The sequence below is a fragment of the Bufo gargarizans genome, chromosome 5 (genome assembly GCF_014858855.1).
Source record: "Bufo gargarizans isolate SCDJY-AF-19 chromosome 5, ASM1485885v1, whole genome shotgun sequence".
In the NCBI taxonomy this organism is placed as follows: domain Eukaryota; kingdom Metazoa; phylum Chordata; class Amphibia; order Anura; family Bufonidae; genus Bufo; species Bufo gargarizans.
In genome coordinates this window covers 326609588-326625358 of record NC_058084.1, presented here as the reverse complement: position 1 = coordinate 326625358, position 15771 = coordinate 326609588, and the positions used below count along the sequence as shown (strand labels likewise).

At 41.3% G+C, this 15771-nt stretch overlaps 1 protein-coding gene across 1 annotated transcript; it reads right to left on the bottom strand.

Annotated features, from left to right (window-relative positions):
* On the bottom strand, positions 1 to 13769 carry LOC122939439 (synaptonemal complex protein 2-like). Its single transcript, XM_044295508.1, has 5 exons — positions 13658 to 13769; positions 11188 to 11215; positions 2224 to 2309; positions 2003 to 2091; positions 1 to 64 (listed from the first exon to the last, which is right to left on the bottom strand). The coding sequence occupies exons 1-5, from the start codon at positions 13757 to 13759 to the stop codon at positions 1 to 3; spliced, it is 369 nt and encodes a 122-aa protein (XP_044151443.1). The 5' UTR covers positions 13760 to 13769.
* Between the last annotated feature and the right edge of the window lie 2002 nt (positions 13770 to 15771).

The window sequence follows — 15771 nt, the reverse complement described above, 5'->3', positions numbered from 1 at the left end:
TCAACAATATAGCTGCAGAACTAGTATACCTCCAACGTCAAACAGTTCTCTCGCCAAGGCTTGCCTGCAGAAAAATAATGAAAAGCATTAAAAATAACAAAAAAAAAAAAAACACACACACACACACACACACACACACACAAACACAAACATAGATATAACTAAAGTCACCAAAATTAATCAGACGCAACACAAGTGATTTTATTTTTTGCTCAATCACTACTAAAAGTCTCTAGTATGCTCACAATCACCAGAAGAAGCAAAATTTCCCAACATGTATTGAGAAAAAATATTAAAATTAAAAATAAAATAAAAGTAAATCTCTTTCCTCATTATGAAGAGCAGGGGGTTCTGCTTTTAGCTACTTAATTTGTGATTAATTTGGGATATTGAGGTACGCCTGGCAATTGTATCAAGAGGTTGACCAGAATTTTAAAACTGGATAAAAGCCAGAAATGTGACAAAAAAAATAACCAATATTCATTTGTTCAATCCCCTGAATCTCCAACGCAACCCTCTATTGGAAATCTGTGTTTACTTCCTGGCAGCAATGACATGTTGTACATGAACTTAACCACTGCAGCCAAGCATTGGACCACTGAGGCCAGTAATTGGCTGCAGTGCTCAGCACAGATGTATATGACATCATTGCTGTATAGAAGTGAAGACCACCTGATCTACAGCAGGTTGGGGAATCACCCTTAGGCCTCATGCACATGTTCATATATTGTATCCACACCAGATCTGCATTTTTATTCCGGATCGCACATTCCCTGGGGGCGCAGAAAGTGTGGACAGCACATGGATGTCATCCATGTGTTCTCCACAACTGTGTGGCCGTTCTGCAAATTATACAACATGTCTCATCTATCTTGTCCGTTTTGCAAACAGGTCCTGAGGAAAGTGCAGGATGCACATGGCCAGTATCCATACTTTGTTGATCCGCGGTTTACGGATTGCAAAACGGCAACGGGCGCGTGCATGAGCTCTAAGAAACTGAAATGGATGTAAAAGATTAAAATTGCATTTAATACATTCCAAGGGGTTTTTCCAGAATTTAAAAATATTGATGACCTTATCCCTTGCTCAGCTGTTGAAAGAGTCCACAGAAAGGGCAGACTAAGCCATAGAGCCCACAGGGAAATTTCCCAGGATGATGATAGTTTCATAAGGTGGTGTGGGTGGCAGGATTTTGTGCTGCACTGTAGCATTTGATTCTGCTGGGGCAGTATTTTGTTCTGCTCTACAGTATTGCTGGTCCTACCTACTTCTCTTATCCAGCTCTCTGTCAATTTGGACCTGCCTACAACATGGGACCACTTTTAGACTTTTCCCAGGGCCCAAGTCCTTCCCTGGGCCACAACACTGAAGAGAGTTCCTCCTCCTAGGCCTGTAACATCACATCCATTTGTCACATCTCCTTTTGCAGTTCAGCCTCATTCTAGTGAAAGGGACTAAGCTGCAATTCCAAACACAGCTGCTCGTCCGAGTGGGGTGGCCCCTTCAAATAGCTCATCTGCTGGGGGGCCCATCTATCTGATACTGATGACCTATAATGCAGTTACCATAGCTCCTATAAGTGTAGTAACTGCAACCAAAAAGGGGTCTATAGACTTTCGTTGCATATCCTTATAAGATTTTAACCCGATGCGGACAAGCCAAGCACCCCTCTAATGCACCAACAGGATCATTGAATTACCAGCTGGGTTGTGGTGAGCATAAACAGAAACAGTCATATTTTTTTCAATGTCTAGTATATAACTTTTTATGCATCCATGAACCACAGCACTGGTTAAAATAAAAGCAGCAAGGAGCTCAGCAGCCATTTTGTTTTACTGATCAGTGGAGGTGTCCGCACCAAGACCCCACCAATGAAATTTTCTTTAAAAAAAAAAAATATATAAAAATGGTTAAAATAATAGGTACTCTTAAACAATATAGGTAAATATGTTTCCAGGTAAATTACACAAAAAATAAAAATGAAAAAAGTGCCAGCACTTACATTAAAGTACACACTTCCTCTGAAGAATTCAACTTTTTCTTTTCTTCCCTTGAGGTTTGATCAAGAATGAAGTTAATAGTCTTTACGGCCTGTCCCCATGATCAGAGTGTTTGGTGAACAAAACAAAAAAAAAAAAAAAAAAAAACACACAACATGGCATTAACAGGATGTTTTCAAAGGAGCTACTGAACAGGACATCCAAAGCAGAAAACACGGCTCACCTCCAGTCTAACCTGATAAGGGGGCCACTTTTGCATGATTATAAAACCAAGTGTAAATAAAAATGCGTCAAGCAACTGCTTTACTCCTACAGAAAAAGACAACAATTTTACACAAAAGCAACAGAAATCTCGTTTCACATAGGCATATACTGATATCATATACCAAAAACTGCAATAAATATTTTCAACAGATTTCTTGCCCAGCATTTAAAGGGGTTCTCCAGTAATCAAGATTGTCACGATACCAAAACTTTGATTCAATGTAAATACCATAAAAATTTTTTTATATATATATATATATATATATATATATAACAACAGTTGTATCCTATTTTTTAGGGGGACAAAGAAAAAAAAAAAAAGCGAACAACGCGTTACGCCGTTCACCGCATAGGAGATTTTGTTTGTTTTTTTCTGGCGATAAACATATTACATATTTATTGTTTATATATTTTATATGTAAAATTGGGAAAGGGGGTGATTGAAACTTTTGTTTTTTGTTTTTTCAACTTTTTATTTAATATTCATTAGTCCCCTTAGGGGTTTGAACATGGGATCTTTTAATTCCTTATCCTATTCACCCTAATAGAGCTCTGGCTACCATGGTAACTGATCAGAGCCCCACCATTTCACTACTGGGGCTCAGATTGGAACTGCCACCAATGAAAGGGGGGGCCCCCTTTGGTCACTGCCACCAATGACTAATACTGGGGGGCACACTGCGCCAATGTTTATAATACTAGGGTTGGGGGGGGGGGGGGGCACTGTGTCACCAATGAAGATAACCAACTACCCGGCACTCGAACTCTATGACAAGTCGTTGCAATCTGTGGCAGTTAACCCCTCAGGTGCCACACTTGAGGGGTTGATTGCCACGGATCGCAGCGCCTGGTCATAGAAGCCACGTTCCGGGTATGCGATTCTACTGCCGGCACCCACCTATATTTGTATTAATGGGTTAGTTACCTTTATTTGTGGCGCAGTGACCACAGCCCCTCCCCCTCCTCCCATCTCTAGTCATTGGTGGCAGCTGCAGCAGCGGCACAGTGCGGAGGGAGAGACTCCCAGCGCAGGCCATGTTCTCTGATATTAGGCTGCACAGTAGTGCAGCTTAGTATCTGAATGGCAAATCCTGGTATCCAATTGATCCGCGTACAAAAGTATTGATTGGGTATCGATAATTTGATACCTGGTGCAACCCTACAGGGAATTAAGGAAATGAAAATACTTAAGTTTAATTAGTTATAATGGCTCATTTGGTCAAAAGAGCAATCATTAGAAGTAAAATGGCCACACAAAACCTTTTCTAATCACACAGCAGATCAAATTACTTCACAACACTGAGCAAAGGAGCTGCCTCATCCTCCTCCCTGCCCTGCTTTTCAGGGATCATGATCCTGAATACAGCTGATAAGATTTTTTAGCTCAACCTCTGTGGGAATGGAGTTCATGAGGAGATATGAAGTACAAGAGAAGACGGACAGGACATGGGGTCATAAAACCCAAATATGATCAATCCCCGTTTAACAGAATAATAAAGTAGACACATCTTGAGCAAATAATTAAGTTTATTTATTAGTGGAATATAATTGGTCCATGGTGCCTAATGTTACCTGTATTTATTACATAACTCAATTGTTAAAACCAATTAATACATCTGAATAACCAATAACAAATTAGTCCGCCCCTGAGGGTGACTTTACCCCATACAACCATATAGCAAAGCAAAATTGCTAACCGGCACCGCAACCACCTTCAATCACATTTTGGAATCAAACATTAAGTATATCTAAACCAATTTCAGATAGTAACTTTCTGGAATCATCGTACAATCCATTGACAAATCCTTCTAACTCTACCTGCCTGTAAGTTTTACCTTTAAAAGATCCTATGAATTTTCCAAAACTCTTAATACGGATTCTGATCTTTTCCATGAAGTTCATATTCTTACCTCTCCAGGCCCATCTGGGTCTTATTTCTGAAAAAATTAACTTGGCTATTGGGAACTGAACGTGTATATCTTCCTGTATTTAAGCTGAAATACATTCTGAGTAAACGTTTTTTTTTTTTTCGCATTCCAGCTGTACTTGTCCAAAAAAATGTAACCTCATGATTGAAGCCTCAGTTGTACGAATTAAATTGTATTTTAGATCGTTTAGCTGCCGAAATGAGTTACCGTAATTTCCAATAATCCAGAAAAAAATGAAAATAAATCGTGTCTAATATACAATATATATCTATTTAATGTCCATTGCCCTATTTACTTTATCGTTTTTCTTTTAAACCAATTTTTTATTTCACAGTAGCTGCTCCAATTCGGAAAGAATGAGCAGAAATTCTCATTTAACCCAGCTTTGTTTTTTACATTCCTTTAGAATAAAATTTAACTGAAATTTAGGTGACTTATTAGAATGAACAAATAGAGGGCCTTGGATGCAAGACCTTACCCTTAAAGAGGACCTTTCAGCGGGCAAAAAATTATGAACCAAGTGTCAGGATCTGTACAGGGATTGTTCTCCTGGGCGTCTCCTTCACCCAGGCTGTAGTGCTGGCCAGAAAGCTCACAGCCTGGGAGGAAAAAATCTGGGTGAAGGTGACGCCCAGGAGAACAAGGGCAGTCTCTCCTCCTACTATAACCAAGTGACCGAACATACCGGAGGGTATACCAGGAGAGCAGAGCGGCGCCCAGGGATAATAGTAAGTGCAGTGAGATCCCTGGGCGACGCTGTATAGATCATGACACTTAGTTCACAATGTTTTGCCAGATGAAAGGTCCTCTTTAACCATTCTTTCAAAGATAGAACTGGACAAATAGATGAAGTGAATTCATTTAATTTTTTCCAATTGCCAATTCCTGATTGGTCTCTTTTTGATCTTTTTATGAACAATTTTATGTAATTAGCATGGATCTCCAGATCATTAATTAATAATGGTGCATCTGCATTTTTATTCAGTAGATATTGAGTACTCCAAAGAAAGAAAGTACAAATGAAACTTTAACCTTACAAGATCATATGAGTGCAGGACAATAGCCCCGCGGGCAGCATCATTGCAATCTATGTGCTGTATACTCCCGTGTGCACGATCAATGCCGCTCCGGGACATATGGCCCGCTCACGGACCGCATGTTGGAGGGCATACGGTCGTGTGCAATATCGTAGAACAGTTGGAAATTTCCTTCCATAGCTGATGAGAGAAAGGGATTCCTGTCGGTTCTGCATCTGGTATCAATTGCCTGAATAGTGCGAAGTTCTGCCAGGATAAAGAATCAGCTATTATATTGTTCTTCCCTTTATATATTTAGCTTTCAGCCAAATAGGCAAGTTATAGTAATAGGTCTCAAAATGTTTATGACTGCTTGAGATTTTGCAGCTAAACAGTTTATTGCAAAAACACCACCTTTGTTGTCAGAAAATAGTAAAATACGTTTATTGCGTAATTCATTATGCCATATTGATAATGCTATTAAGACTGGAACAAGTTCTAAGAAAACTATAAGTTTTGTCTAGCCAATATTTTGGCCATAATTCAGCTGGCCATTGTTTATTGTAAAATGCACCGTAGCCCAGATGCGCCCACATCTGTGTACAGTTGCATGGCATCTGAGTCTATAAATTACTTTTGCCAGATTGTTCTACCATTAAAAGTTTTCCAAGAAGTGAAGCCATATATTTATATCGTCCTTCATTTGTTTTGACAAGCGAATGTGGTCAAATTGAGTTTTCCCTAGTAGCAGCGTACATACGTTTTGAAAAAACTCTTCCCATTGGAATGACTCTGGCTATGAAATTTAAACGAGCCCAGAGCAGATTGTAATATTTTTAACGTAGTTTTCTTAGACGATAATAAATTCTGCAATATTTGAGATGCCACAATTCTTTCCTCTGGTATTTTACATTTCATATTTACCATATCTATAGAGATACCTAAAAAAATTATATTAGTGGGAAGAACTGTCTTTTCTTCAGCTAATGGGGAATTGAAATAACCTGCAATATTTTTGAACATATTTAGTAAGTTGGAACAATAGTTAGTGCCACATCTACCTACAAAACAAAAAACATCCAGGTAGTGGATTATAAAACTACCCTTTGAATGACTTTCTACCATCTATTGCAAAAAACTTAAAAATGCTTCAAAGTAAAAACAGTAAAGTGAAAATCCCATTGGGAGTGCTTTGTCATAGTAATAATTTCCTTCAAAATGAAACCCCAGTAAATTATAGCCCTCAGTGTTAACTGTTAGTAATCTGAAGGCCAATTTTATATCTGTCTTTGCCAAGAAAGCATTTTTACCTGCCTTATTTAGGAATTGCAAAGCTTGATCAAAAGACGTATAGTGTACTGAAGTGATATTATCGATTAGATCGTTTAATGAATGGTCTTTTGGATATGATAAAGAAAGGATAAGACAGTAACTGTAAGGCTACTTTCACACTTGCGGCAGTGTGATCCGGCGGGCAGTTCCGTCGTCGGAACTGGCCGCCGGATTCGCCGATGACTGAAAGCATTTGTGAGACGGATGCGGATCCGTCTCACAAATGCATTGCAAGGACGGATCAGTCTCTCCGCTTGTCATGCGGACCGACGGATCCGTCTTGTACATTTTTTCTCATTTTTACCAATCTGCGCAAGCCGGAACGACGGATCCGGCATTTCGGTATTCTGAATGCCGGATCCGGCGCCAATACATTCCTATGGGGAAAAATGCCGGATCCGGCGTTCAGGTAAGGCCTCTTTCACACTTGCATTGTCCGGATCCGGCGTGTACTCCACTTGCCGGAATTACACGCCGGATCCGGAAAAACGCAAGTGTACTGAAAGCATTTGAAGACGGATCAGTCTTCAAAATGCTTTCAGTGTTACTATGGCACCCAGGACGCTATTAAAGTCCTGGTTGCCATAGTAGTAGTGGGGAGCGGGGGAGCAGCATACTTACCATCCGTGCGGCTCCCGGGGCGCTCCAGAGTGACGTCAGAGCGCCCCATGCGCATGGATGACGTGTCCATGTGATCACGTGATCCATGCGCTTGGGGCGCCCTGACGTCACTCTGGAGCGCCGCGGGAGCCGCACGGACGGTAAGTATGCTGCTCCCCGCTGCACTTTACCATGGCTGCCAGGACTTCAGCGTCCCGGCAGCCATGGTAACCATTGAGAAAAAGCTAAACGTCGCATCCGGCAATGCATCGAAACGACGTTTAGCTTAAGGCCGGATCCGGATCAATGCCTTTCAATGGGCATTCATTCCGGATCCGGCCTTGCGGCAAGTGTTCCGGATTTTTGGCCGGAGCAAAAAGCGCAGCATGCTGCGCTATTTGCTGCGGCCAAAAAACGTTCCGTTCCGGAACGGAAGACATCCTGATGCATCCTGAAGGACGGACTGTCCATTCAGAATGCATTAGGAAAATCCTGATCAGTATTCTTCCGGCATAGAGCCCCGACGACGGAACTCTATGCCGGAAGACTATAACGCAAGTGTGAAAGAGCCCTAAGTCTTCAGTTTTTTTTCGCCGGAGAGAAAACCATAGCATGCTGCGGTTTTCTCTTTTGCCTGATCAGTCAAAACGACTGAACTGAAGACATCCTGATGCAAACTGAACAGATTACTCTCCATTCAGAATGCATGGGGATAAAACTGATCAGTTCTTTTCCAGTATAGAGCCCCTGTGACGGAACTCTATGCCGGAAAAGAAAAATGCAAGTGTGAAAGTACCCTTAGTCTCCTTTTTTGGGGACCAACCCCAATGGGGATATTCTAAAATTTTTGAACGGGGGAGATTTAAAATGGACCTGCTACCCTATTTTCAAGAATTAATTAATTTTATCTAAAACTGCATATTTATTCTTGCTTACAGATTTCAAGTGGTCCACAAACGAACAACCCGAACCTGTAAACGAAGGTACGTAAACCAACCCCCAAAAAAAAATAAAAAAAACTGTCAATTAGTATTTGGGCCATAGTTTTGTTTGGATAGAAGTTTAAACATTGAATGATTCTTGGTATGATCAATGGTGTCACTTGATCTATTGGGTTCATTGTTTTTTTGAATCTTGCCAATTATGCTTTTTATAACATTTTGTTGCTGGGTGATTCCCTGAGCAAAAGGTGCACTCATGTTTGTATTTGCAATTGTTTTGCCATCTGCATACTGACCCATTATAAGCAAAGCAGATTCCTTGTTTTGGGAATTTGCTGACGAAAGATTCAACCTCTGTGGTAACATAAGATTAATCCATAGGCCTACGTCTTTTGACGGAAGGACTCATCATATTTATACCATGCGGTACCTCTGAAATTTTTGTAGGCTTTCAATATGCCATCTAGATGATGAAACAATCCACAATCCAAACAATGTTTCTCACCCAGAACAGCCGAGTATATGCAGAAGGCTTGCAACCAATTAAAGAAAGTTTTTTGCCGAATTCTTTTTCTCTCATCCTCATCTATTTTGTCTGTTTTTAGCATTCCTTTTGCCGATGGGAGGCGAGAAAACATTTCAATTAATTCTTTATTCCAAATGTTTTCTTTTATCCGGTTAGATAGATGAAAGCTAAAATGGAGATAATTGGCACGGAATAATTTATTTTACTGATGGGATAAAATTTTTGTCTCTGCGCTTTGTTTTGACTGAATGATGTGTCATAGGATTGAAGTAATCAATCATTCTCTTTAGGCTGGGTTCACACTTGAGCGTTGCGCAAACGCGCGTTTCACGCGCGTTTTTGACGCGCATTTTTATGCGCGTTTTTGTAATAGTAAACGCGCGTTTGACGCGCGTTTGTGTGATTCACTACAGTGTCCTATGGCCACAAACGCCCCAAAAGTCGCTCATGTACTTTTTGGAGCGTCGGGCGTTTTACAGCGCGATCGTACGCGCTGTAAAACGCCCAAGTGTGAACCATTCCCATAGGGAATCATTGGTTTCTCCTTGTTGAGCGTTTTACAGCGCGTAGGAACGCGCTGTAAAACGCTCAGGTGTGAACCCAGCCTTAATACTATCAATATCAGATTTTCTGTCTGGGAATGACCAGACAGGGATGGTATTTCGGATAGTATCTTTTTGCTCCATGAATGAAATGCATTCTGAGAAGAAGATGGATGCTTGAAGCTGTCCCTCGCGCTGACTGACACTGACTTTTCAACCTGCGCTTTGATGGCTCCAAAGGAGGTAACTTTTTTGTTTTCTGGCTCTTCTTGGAGGAATGGGAGAGATCAGTGCATCGCCGTGCAGAGGCACAGCGATGATGTCATCATCTGTGTCCGGCTCTGCACTCCTGCTTAAAGAGGACCTTTCATGGGTCCAAACATTGTAAGATAACTATGTGGCGCCCAGGGATCTCACTGCACTTATTATTCCTGGGCGCTGCTCCATTCGCTCACTGTGGCCCCGTTACCTTCTCCCACGCTGTATGGTAATTGCTACTATTGGTTCACCAGGGACGAGTCTGCATTCCTTCTCCCTGGCTGTAGCGCTGTTCAATCGCAGCGCAGAGCTCACAGGGAGAAACAGGGCAGACTCCTCCCTGGTGAACCGATAGTAGCAATTAACATACAGCACGGGAGAAGGTAACGGGGTTACAGTGGGCGAATGGAGCAGCGCCCAGGGATAATAGCAAGTGCAGTGAGATCCCTGGGCACCGCTCTACATGTCCAGATAGTTATCTTACAATGTTCGGACCCATGAAAGGTCCTCTTTAAGGCTGGTGCGCAGACCGGATTAGTTGAAGAGGCTGATCAGTGCTGGATCCTTCCTGCTACAGACATCTGAGGAGCCACTGATCACCCCCATGAGTTTCAGCTTTTTTGATTAACAGTTTTAATAATTCTTCCATTTTTCGTGTAAGTGCAGGTTGCTTTTTCTTCCAGGTTTCTTCACTGCTACTTACTTGAGAGCGCAGTAATGGTCTTTTCTCCCCTTTTATAGGTACCGTCATGTGACCAACAGATGCTGTCTCCTCCAATCAAGATTCTCCATCGCTGACTTCTGCCTGTACCATCCCATCTGTATCCAGGTGAATAATAAAAAAACTAATACTTCATGACACCATGACGCCCCCCCCCCCATTTGCATCCGCAAACATGAATTAGCCAGACTGTAATAATGTGGGGTCCTGTAATGGAGACTGCATACAAGAGCTGCTGCTCATTATCCACCTCCTCTCTGTACTTCATGTCTCCTCATTTCCTACAGAGATCCAGCTCAAGATGTTATCAGCTGTATTCAGGATCATAATCACTGACAACCAGAGCAAAGAGGAGGAGGGGTGTAAAGTAACCTGCTGTGTGAATAGGACAGGTTTTATGTGTACGACTAGGATGGCAGCTGTTTTAATTTCTCCTAATGAATGCTCTAGAGACAACATGAGCCATTATAATTAAATGAAAGATATTAAAAAATGTATAATAAAGTATTTAAGTATTTTATTAATTCCCAGAGAACCCCTTTAATGTATATAAATATGATTTTACAGCATGCGTCAACCTTGGGCTCCACTTTATAAATACAAAACATACATTTAACGTTGTGTCTTTTTTTTTCTGAACTCTGCAAGATGGAAAAGTATAGTATATTACACTTTTGCATTTTTCCCCCCAATGCAAATGTGGGACAAAAATGTTATGTGACCACAGCTTAAGTATAATATACTACCATGTCCCTAATGTCACCATTAGATCAGAACAACTAAGCTAAAGAAGAAAGCTTTCCATACTAAAGTGAACATCTTTCACGTCACAAACAAAATAAAAATTGTCGGCTTGCTTACAACAATATTTGTGCAAAAAGTTTTAATAGAAGCACAAGTGGACAGCAAGTATTATTCATTTACTGTATATATCAGCCACATGCTGTGAAGCCTCTTACTGCATCCGCTTTCATTCTACACTATAGCTAGCATCTACATCTAACCAGCTTTGTTTAAAACAGAAAAAGACCAGAATCAATATAGAAAAACAGTACTCACCATCCTTACTCTCACATTTACAGATCACCTAAGTCATAAGAGAAAACATGTCACCTTGTTTGCCTGTGAACAGACTTTCAATGACATTCGTATACTTTACTAGCCCGAATGTATAAAAACTACCTGGCTTCAAACTAACAGCAGGAGAAACATATCCACTTTAGTATGAGATTCAGTACTGACCTGAATTATAATAAATACTCAATTGATTGAAAAGTATTTCTGCTGTAAACAATATTGCTTTCATAATTACCGGTATGTACTGTGATCATGTGACCAGGCATGAGATAACAATACACTCAAGTAAGCAAATCAGGGGGCACACCACATAATCTACAGAGTGCAAGGGGGCGGTGAAAACGAACATTAAACCAAATTGAACCAAGAGAGAGTCACCAGAACCACCCCATAAATGCACATCCGACAATGAATCATTATCAAAAATATATAAAGTTTATTAGACACACCAACAGACACATTAAAAAATTGTATACAATTCAGACAAAGTGCGGTATATAATGAATAATATGTAACCAGCACATACAGGTCCACTGAATGGCCCCACCGTGGGCAAAAATAATGTTCACCTAGGCTGCACAGGTAAACGTTATTTGTACTAAATGTATTATTCCATATAAAGTGATGCCCCAGCATTGGACCTTTTACCCCTGAGGAAGCCGGATTGCTCCGGCGATACGCGTTGGGCGCTTTCTCATCTTCTCAGGTCCACTGAACCAGCTGCTCATGTAGGTTTGGCCCCTCTATTGTGACCCTACTCAGGTCTGTTTGTATTTCTAGAGGTCTTACCCTATGTTATATTTGCTGTATACTCTACACTGAATTTTTTAATGCTGGTGTTTTATATTTTTGCCCACGGTGGGGCTATTCAGTGGACCTGTATGTGCTGGTTACATATTATTCATTATATACACCGCACTTTGTCTGAATTGTATACAATTTTTTAATGTGTCTGTTGGTGTGTCTAATAAACTTTATATATTTTTGATAATGATTCATTGTCGGATGTGCATTTATGGGGTGGTTCTGGTGACTCTCTTGGGTCAATTTGGTTTAAGATAACGATATACTATTATTGCAAGTCCCCCTATCAGTAGAGCACAGCATCTAAAGTCACCCTGTAGGTTAGGGTCCTTTTACACAAACAGATCCTGGACCATAATGAGCATTAATAGACCATAAAACCAGTTGATCGCCACTCGTTTTTACACGGGCGATGGAAAGTGCATGTGGGACAAACAATCACTACTATGATCATTAATCCCCCATACTTTTTACATTACGCCAGCATCCCCCCAGGACAAATGTGCTGCCGACCAGAGAGGATTTTCTGGCTCGCATAAACAATTTGTTTGCCCTTTTGTCAGCTGATCAACCGCACATTCACAGAGGCCAATTAGGAATGAGCATTCATGCAAACGTACATTGTTTTATCAACTGCTGGTATAAAAGGTCACATGGAGTTACAGCATCTTTCAATCTCCTCTCATGCCATTTGCTTTGTTTCGTGGGCCGTAGAAAATATCACCCAAGCTAGCAAGTGGAAAGGCGATGAGCAATGAAGGATTCTCATGATTTGTATTGGTGTTTGTGTGCATTCAGAGATGAAGGTCTTGGGTGACACCAAAGGCTGATCTAATGTAAAAAGATATGTAATGATCTTTCATATCCAGGGTTAATCCAGTGAGAGTGTGAATCATATTAAAGGTATCCCATACAACAGTAATGGATGGGGTCATCCCAAGAGCAAAGGAGGCAATTTAAAAATTGCCCACAAACTCTCAAGGGCGGTGGGCACACAGTTGGAGGAAGAACAGAGGTGACGGTAGGGGTGTGTAGCCTTAGGTCAAAATATGAATTTCATAGATTCACTGCCCAACCATGATCAGTCATCGATCATGGTTGGGCAGTGTAGTTATGCCATCTACATAGACCAGTTGCAGAATGTGCCCCACTTTCACCAACTCACAGCAGACTGAAAGAGGCCACTGCTATAAAAGGCAGACTGAGAAAGGGATCCTTTCTTGATGATCCTGCAGATGCAGGTGATGGCAGCAGTCCATCAAGAGATATAGAACGCAGGGAATTTGGACAGGCAAAACCAGCAGAAAGGTCCATGTCCAATGGCGGGGTATGGTTAATCACTGACTGGATCCAGCATGTTCAGCAACCCAAAAACCAGGAGACAAATAAAGTGGCAAAAGTGGACTTCAGCAGCTCATCACAGAAGGAGACCTCTTTGTAGAAGAGGAAAGAGCACTGCTTCAGTAGGAGAAAATACAGCCACCGATTATCCTCCACACAGTCACCCATGAAAATGTCTACACCTTAGGGGTGCCTCCTTAATGAATTCATGAGTAGCCATTTTATTTTAGAAACCACAATGAAAAATGCATTGATACCAGATGCTATTAAATACCCATATTCTTTTAGAAACACGCTAAAAACATACCAGTGTTGTGTCAAAAAAGTCTTCCACCAGTGCTGAAATGATGGAGCTGCTTTCCTTGCAAATCTTGAGAAACTCCAGGGTTCTTTCAAACCACAAGACCATGTAATGGTAAGAAAAGAGCATGGGAGACATGCAAATAAGAACACATTTACACTACTAAACTACTATATTATGTACCATGTAAAACAGCCAAGAGCACTTGGACTACAGAAATAGTATTGTTCTCTGACATATCTCTGAATACTAGTGTGAAACTAGCCTTAGAAAACAAGATTTGATCTAGTGTTAGCCATATCAGACAATACCTTATGATTCACATTTCAAGTACATTCTTCCATCTAAGGACCCTTTTACTCAAGCGAAGGCTAGTTTCACATATGCGTTAAGAGATCTAGCAGGCTGTTCCAGCAAAGAACAGCCTGCTGAAGCTCTCAGGATCCGGAATTGCTGGGCTGTACTGAAATGGGGTCTGGCAGAGATCGAGCTGCTATCTGGCAAATATGCAGAGAATGGCCAGACCAAAAAAAATAAAAAATCTGCATGTGGCCAGATCTACACCGGACCCAGACACAACCCCTTCTACCCCACTCAGCTCCTTTGACATCAGGATCAGAGCACAGAAAAGACTGAGTGAAAATAACCATTGCATCAAGCAGTGAATTATCCCCATCTCGGCCATGAAGTGGCAAGATAGGACAACCCTTTCCCGACATGCGACATACTAGTACATCACATGTCGGGTCTTTAAAAGAGGACATCCGCTCCAGAGCAAAGTGGGCCCAATAACAACCGGGTGGCTGCTGTTTGCTGCGGTTAATGTCAGAGACCGATGGTAATGCCAGTTGCAGACTTAACCCTTCGGAGGCTGTGGTCAAATGTGTTGATCATGCTGAAGAAAATGATACCTTTCTTTCTTTTGTAGCTTGCATGGTTGTGGAGAATGAGTACTTTTAGCTTTATGCAAATCAGCCATTGGGACAGGCTGCAGTGTTTGAGCAGCGCTATAGCTAAGGTAAGTATTATCTCCTTCCTGCACAGTGCTCGCTCTGCTGCCAATGACTCCATATAGCACTGGACCACTAATTATCAGTGTGTCACAGGCAGTATTATAGGGGCATGGCTGTAGAGGTGCTTGAATGCTAGAGCCCACCCTTTGATGCTCCAACTGCTGACTTGCAGAGATTAAAGTGCTCATTTCTCCACAACCATGCCAGTTACAAAGGAAAGAAAGGTGTTTTCTTTAGCGTGATCAACTCTATCAGACCAAGTGCCTGGTTTAACCACTTTAGTGACTACCCACTCAAAAGAAAGAAGAAATAAGAAGGAAGCAAAACTTGGTCAGTAAGGACCATAACAGGCTGGTCACTAAGGGGTAAATAGTGTTGGTTGTGCCGACAGAGGCTCTTTAATGTCGGTGTCATATGTACACCATAACATTATTGGTAACACATATGTGAAACAATTGTTACAAGGTGAGGTGTCAGAAAGAGTTTAAAACAGCACTTATCTTAGAAACCAGTCCTTGTTGAATCAATGACCAACCTTCATGACAGCAACTCTTGCAGAAATGCTGAATGCATTTCATTAATAAAGATACATGCTTGAATTCATTCCGATCTAACTCCTATGAGGCAAAAAGAGTACTTTTACAAAATGAAGACAAAAGACAGCTGGGAGACGCAAAAAAACAAGAATATGAAGTCAAGATTTGGTGGAAATGTGCATTGTTCTACTGCTAAGGGTTAAAAACATGCTTTAATATGTGAAATGCCCATTTTCTGTATGTATGAGGTCCAAGGGGATAATAGGCCTTAGATACAGTTATTAGATGTGGCCGTTTCCACCCTCACCCACAGGGAGTGGTTAAAACTCAGAGTAGAGGAGTCAGTTTCCAGTGATGGAGAGGCAACTGATAACAGCCCTGGATTACAGAACCAGCCAGAGATGACGCAAAAGGAGGCGCATGCAGAAGTTCTGTGGAGATAACTTGTCTGAAAACAATCTTAGAGGCTACACAGAACTTGTTAAAGGGGTTCTGCAGTTTGTTTAAACTGATGATCTATCCTCTGGAGAGATCATCAGTATCTGAACTGCAGGGGTCCGACACCCGGGAC

What these genes read in the sequence shown, in the direction of transcription:
- LOC122939439 (XM_044295508.1), bottom strand. Translation starts at nt 13,759, where the DNA reads ATGGTCTTGTGGTTTGAAAGAACCCTGGAGTTTCTCAAGATTTGCAAG. An exon ending in TAAATGTGAGAGTAAGGATG is followed by an intron (nt 2,310 to 11,187) that starts GTGAGTACTGTT and finishes CTTTTTCTGTAG; the next exon opens with GAGTAAAGCAGTTGCTTGAC. An exon ending in GAGGAAGTGTGTACTTTAAT is followed by an intron (nt 65 to 2,002) that starts GTAAGTGCTGGC and finishes ATTTTTCTGCAG; the next exon opens with GCAAGCCTTGGCGAGAGAAC.